The sequence below is a fragment of the Aphanomyces astaci genome, assembly GCF_000520075.1.
Source record: "Aphanomyces astaci strain APO3 unplaced genomic scaffold supercont1.16, whole genome shotgun sequence".
NCBI lineage: Eukaryota > Oomycota > Saprolegniomycetes > Saprolegniales > Verrucalvaceae > Aphanomyces > Aphanomyces astaci.
Genome location: NW_009798279.1, coordinates 1,246,126 through 1,252,719, shown reverse-complemented (window position 1 = coordinate 1,252,719; position 6,594 = coordinate 1,246,126). Strand labels below are relative to the sequence as shown.

Sequence of the window (6,594 nt, the reverse complement as noted above, 5' to 3'; positions counted from 1 at the left end):
GTGGCCGACGGCGAATGCGATCACGGAATTGCAGCGCGGTCATCCGACATTTGAAAAATACGCCTCCTGGAGCGCCGAGAAGAAGTGTTTTCTACAGTAACGGCAGCTGGAAAGATCTGGATCCCGGGAGATGCATTGGATATGCAAGTGCGTATATGTGTGGTGGCCCATGCCGGCGTGGCGGGACACCGGACAGTGGAAGCGACAACGGCATCTGTTGCGGAAATGTTTGATTGGCCTACCCTGAAGACCGACGTGAAGAACTTCGTCACTACCTGCCTTCATTGTATGGTGGTCGACGGTGAGTCGGTACCCCGTCCCTGGGGTGAAGCGCTGCATGCCACGAAGCCAAATGAGTTGATTCATTTCGATTGGCTGTCGCTCCCGGAGGCTCCGGGAGGCCTGAAATACGTCCTGGTCATCAAGGATGACATGAGCGGGTTCGTTCGGTTGCATGCCAGTACGACAGCGTCTGCAGCAGAGACGGCCGCGGCGTTGATGGAATGGTTTGGACTGTTCGGGGTGGTCAGGACCTGGGTATCCGACTCTGGGTCCCATTTCAAGAACGAACTGGTCAGTACCCTGGGTCGTATGTTTGGTGTTCATCATCATTTTGTCACACCACACTTCCCCTGGGCCAACGGGACAGTTGAGGTGGTGAACCGGATCGTCGTCCGGACCCTAAATACCCTGTGTAGCGAGATGCGCTTACAACCCGGAGACTGACCGGGGGTGTTACCCCTGGTACAATCTGCCCTGAATCAGCAGCCGGCCGACCGTTTGGATGGCGTAGTGCCAACGACGGCGTTTACGGGCCTGCCTGCTACACCTCCCCTGATTTGACTGGTCCACCCGGACGAGCCCCGGGAGGTAACGATCGACTGGATTAAGTCCCGGGCCATACGCCACGTGACAGAACTCGCAGATGCTCTGGGAATTATGCACAAGCATGTGGCAGAAATGGCGGCAGCAAAGCGCGCTAAGGCCCGGTACCGTCGTGATGGTCAACGTTCCGTGAAGCTGGCGAAATTTACGTTGGGCGATTTTGTTTTGGTGGCCTGGGCTCTCCAGCATCCGGGAAAGCTAACGTTGCGTGGGAAGGGACCCTTCCGGGTCGTGAAGGTGGTCTCCGACTACCTGATGGAAGTCCAGCAGCTGGTGCCTCCGGGAGCGACGTCCCTGCACGATGCGTGCCGGCTTCGCCTGTACTGTGAGGGCGGACGTGAAGTCAATGAAGATTTGAAGGCCCAAATCGCGTTCGGTGATGAAGGGTTTTACGTGGAAGACCTCCGGGACCTGCGTCTGCGAGATGGGGTCTGGGAAGTCCTGATCAAGTGGCTTGGCCTGGACGATCTGGAGTCGTCCTGGGAACCGGCCCTATCGATCTACGAAGACGTTCCCGTGCTATTCCGTCGCTGGGCCAAGGCCCGGAGCAACGAAGACGGCGTGAGCGAAATGATTGACGATCTCACGAGTGCATGTGGCTACCCAATGTAGGGGGGGGAAGTGTTATCGGCCGAGCCTCTGTTCGACTCCCCGTGCCTGAGTGTGGGTAGCCGAATGTTGGTCGCGAATGACATTTGAAGAGTGTGAAATATGACCTGGATCGGAGCGGCATATGTTCCGAGCTGATGGTACACTGTACGATGCATGACTTGTAGAGAGTAGTGAAGTGATAGGAGGGAACTGACTGATTGACTGGATAATGAAGTTACTTTTGGATTTGTCATCGAGGTCACCGTTGTGAACACGGTAGTCGTCGGTTGCGAACACCGGCGCAAGACAACAACACGACGAAGTACATGAAAAACTACGGATAATGTATAAAAAGAAGGACTCCAACCAGGATCGAACTCGGGACGAATTGCTCGCAGCTATATTGTCAAATCGAGAGCCCTCAGCAGAAGTCTTAAGAGAAAGGATTAATGAACCGCCTAAGCCAATCAAAGCACGCCCAACGCTTGACTCGTCCTAGAACCATGTATATACTAATATTGGTATAGTATAGTTTGTACAAGCTTAAATTGGATCAAATGGATTCGAATGCTATTTGGCGACAAGTCCAAATTTGGGTAAAATGCACGTGTTGACTTTTCACATCATAACCCCTTGTGGAATCGGCAGGAGTAGGTTGCGCCACAAGAGTTTCTGGTAGGATATGATAAATACTCAATAAAACCAACTTTTTGACGTTTTGACCAACATTCGGACTTCTGAAACCGCCACCACGTTTGAATTCGCGCACCGTTTCGTATTCAGGAATGTCATGGCGCCAGCCAGACACGGTCAGTATGCGTTCAAAGGTTGCCCCCAAGCGGACATAGAACCGAACGTTCGTGCATGTTGTCATGATGATGACATTGATACAGTACTCTACCTGGGAGTTATATTTGTATCCAGCAGAATATGGCACATACGTCGAGTGTCCATTGTCCATTGCCACATACAGGAGTCTGCGCAATCCTCCACCTGGGCAACCCAACTCACAATGCGCCACCGACAGGTTCCAAACCCCGCATTCTGCCGTCTTGTAAGTTGTGCCAGGGCAAGTGAAGACAACGAAAGACTAAATGATCTCGTTGTCGAGCATTCAATTCACACCAGCGTTTCAGTGTTTTGCATTTTACCAACATGATATTCTATCCATAGTTCTCATTCCATCATGGTCACATCAAAACTTTTTGAAAGTATTTTCTCACATCTATCAGAATATAAATTGACATAATATTTTTTGTGATATGATGCAGACTCGGCCTAACTTCAAGTCATATTTGAAGCAATGTTTTATTATTACGTTAACTGGCTTTTTAAATTTCTTACAATTCAATGTCAAGACCTTTAAAATTACCGTCTACACCATGCGCCCCCGGTTGTCGCGTCTTGTCGAAAGGCCAATCGAAAGTCCTCAGCCCCTAATGTGTCTAACGTTATCAGGTATTATTTATATAAGAGCTATGCGATCGAGCTGCTTGGTATGCTGCCAATTCATTTGAGGTTCGCTGTTTTGGTCATTTCCCCCACCCTCCAGGATATTGTCATTTGCAAATTCACTCCAATGCAGAAATTTTAACTCCCCTAAGCTTAGGACCAAAATGCGTCTTAGACGTACCGTACGCCTAAGACATACGAATGGACTAATTTGTCTGAAACCTGTTTACTTAAATCAAGAGAATAAATGTTCAAGAAAATTTATTGAGCGAGATGAGGAGGGGCGATTCTGTTCTGTCTATATTTAGCTCAATACTAGTATATATTTACTTAAGTACGACTTAGACGTATTAATACGTCAAAATATACTTATTCGTCTTAGACGTACTTAAAATGGACCTAGGGGAGTTAAGAAAAGTGGGTACAACCACAACCATCGAAAATGACAAAACGGGGTATTGAGCGGAATGCTCTGATTGGTTGCAACTTGGACTATCTCGATTCAAGTTCACACTATTGAATTGGCACCAACAGATATGAAGGTCACATGTGCGGCGATCCAGGACGGGGCCGTCTTTAGGGTGACACTGGAAGACGGCCAGCAAGTATTCGACCTCAAGGATGCGATCAAGGAGAAATGGGGGTGTGCATATCCTCCGCATGAATTGTCGCTCTACCTAGCGAAGCAGGACACTAGCGGATCAAGGCGACCAATCCCGAAGTGATGATGTTGTGGTCTGGCAAGGTTGGTGCCCAGGTCAAAGCGCTGTTGGATAGCAAAGCGATGCACCCAACGATGAAATGGGTGCATTGGGCCTCCCCAGCAACGACAGCAACGATATCCACGTGTTGGTGGCTGTCCGCAGGAGATGGTTGACGTGTGCGATGGTCGGGGTCGGGACAATCATCCACATTGACATGCGTGATCACAAGACTGTCCTCGACCTGCAGAAGGCAATCAGCGAGAGTCCAAACATTGCATTGCATGCGGATTGCATGGCCCTGTACGTGGCGAAGAAGGGCAGCAAGTGGCTCACCGTCAACGACCTGAAGGAGGTCAAGTCGAGTGGAATGGCAACGTTGACGACTGCCGGTGGCCAACTGATGAAGCCGCGCACTGCACTAGGTACTTACAACTTCCCCGGCGAGGTGGCCTACTACGAAGAAGACGGCGACGTCGACGACGTGCACGTGTTGGTGGTGTCCGTGCCGCCTGCCCGCGAAGTCGCTTCCAGCGTGACGATTTCATGTGTGGCAATCGGAGTTGGGACACTATTTACCCTCAAGGTCCGTGACAGCGTGAGCGTGTTGGGTCTCAAAAACGCAATCCACACGAGATACCAGTTCCCTGTGTACGACCTCGACCTCTACCTGGCGCAACGAAGCGATGGCACTTGGATAAAGGAGGATGACCCCGATGGAATGGTACTCAAGTCTGGACATCTATCTGGGGCAATCAAACCGTTGATGACACCAGCGACCATGATGAACGATGCAACTCAAGTGCGCGCACTGAACCTCCCCGACGACGACAGCAACGACATCCACGTCTTGGTAGCTGTCCGCAAGCGATTTTTGACGTGTGCGGTGGTCGGGGTAGGGACAATCTTTTTCGTCGACATGCGCGATCACAAGATGGTGGAAGACCTGCAGGACGACATTCGCCAGAGTCAGAAGTTTGCATTTCCATCAACCTCCCTGAACCTGTACGTTGCGAAGAAGGACAACACGTGGCTCACTATCCACGATGCCGACGTGAAGCTCGTGAAGACTGGCAAGATTCCAAGTGGAATCAAAGCGATAACGACTGCAGGTGGCCAACTCATGGCGCCACATTCGCCACTTCATTCTTTCAACTTCCCGGGCGAAGTCGTTTACGTGGCAGGCGTCGACATCGATGCCATACATCTGTTGGTGACGGTGCCGAAATCGCACCAAAAGGCCTCCAACGTGGCGATATCGTGTGTGGTGGTCGGGAGCGGCGTCAGCGTGGCAATTGTGATAGACGAGCGCGACACCGTCTTGGACCTGAAGAAAGCAATCACGGAGCGCATGGAGTTTCCATTTCCTGCGTTTCAATTGACGCTGTACGTTACGAAGACGAACAACAGCGACTGGCTCCAGTGGAGTGACCGCGATGCAATCGAGCTGACGTGTGGAGAGATCCCTCGTGGAATCAAACAACTGATGTCGGACGTGGCCAAAATGGACTCCGAATCCATCTTGAGCGCATTTCACTTCGTCGACGACGAAGTGCCCATCGGAGATGACATTCACGTGCTTGTGGACCTGCCAGCGCATGCAAAGTCTGGCGTTCATTACGACAGTATGTACTAACGTTACTACGATTCATAATTGGTATTTGGGTGGTAGCTGATTTTGGAATCGGATAGAAATAGCCAGCGGTTGGGCGGTTGCTCACGGCATTGTCTTTTTTGCCTCCATGGGGCTGGCTGTCTGGAATGCTATCGTCACCTCGGGTTATCTGGGTACTAGAGACGGAAGTCTTGAGTTGAGGACGAATATTTTGAACATTCTGTCAATCGTTGAGGCGGCATTTCAAGCGTGGAAAGCGTACTACGAATCCAAGAGCGACGAGGTGGCTGGACTCCTACGAAATGGCTATACTTCGCTACCGCCGTAACCCACTGCGACGCCATTGTGCTCTGATCGGGCAACGATCCAACCAAAGCACTATAGTATTTTCATTAACGTTATTAGATGAATTAGCTGTTGAGACCAAGTGCCATGCATTCTTACTCGCCTTATAACAGAATACGCAAGACAGGAACCTTTTATCGGCCGAGCCTGAGTGTGGGTAGCCGAATGGGGGTAGCCGAATGTTGGTCCAAAACAGGACCCGATATTTGAGGAGTGTGAAATATTGGTGAATACTGTATGATCACTTTGCGGACACCGTTCCGACAATTTCAGTCGGACATACTTGTGTAACGTTATTGTATACATCCGCATGAGAACGATCAGCTTTAAAGAAGCGAGCGACGGCCTTGGCGAGGAGTGAGCCCCAATCGTGCCCTTCACCGAATGTCCAATCGATAACGTTACCTCTTGTCGGGAAAAGCGGCAGGTAGGCCGCAGGCTGTGCCGCTACCCGGACAAGGTACAACTATTCGCATTTAAGGCGTAAATTCAGTTAAGTGCGTGTCCGACGCAAATTCCAATGTTTGTCGCATTAATTGTTAGTTCGATTTGTTTTTTGAGTGTTTTATGGTGCACGTCATCTAAAAACTTCCTACTGCCAAATCGAAGAGTGGAGGTTTTATTATTTAACGTACATTTGATGTAGTTAATTTCAAAAACCAAATATGATAAATACCGATTTCATGCGTTTTATCACTGCAGTGGGAGGTTAAAGGTCCCAACTGCCTCCGGATAGTATATACGGATAATTGTCATACTACCTCCAGACGGAAATAGAAGTCCCTTTTGGTGAAAATTAATAAAATTGGTGATTTGTTTGATGGTGTTATCTGTTTTTGCCCTAAGTATGGTTGTTGTAAAGGTCTTAGTATGATCCGTATCCCTGTGGAATATAATACCTTAAAGATGAATACCCTAATGGATAAGGCGGTTCTACTCTATGAATGTTTGTGGTTTGCATGCATTCTACCTGCATGAACAAATAGTCAGCAACAATTTAAACTA

General features: G+C 49.6%; 1 protein-coding gene across 1 annotated transcript; it reads left to right on the top strand.

Moving 5' to 3' along the window:
• Positions 1-3,729: 3,729 nt before the first annotated feature.
• H257_07847 (hypothetical protein) lies at positions 3,730-5,265 on the top strand (the record flags this gene model as incomplete). The annotated part of the gene is made up of 1 exon (XM_009833528.1): positions 3,730-5,265. The coding sequence occupies one exon, from the start codon at positions 3,730-3,732 to the stop codon at positions 5,263-5,265; it is 1,536 nt and encodes a 511-aa protein (XP_009831830.1).
• Positions 5,266-6,594: the final 1,329 nt, after the last annotated feature.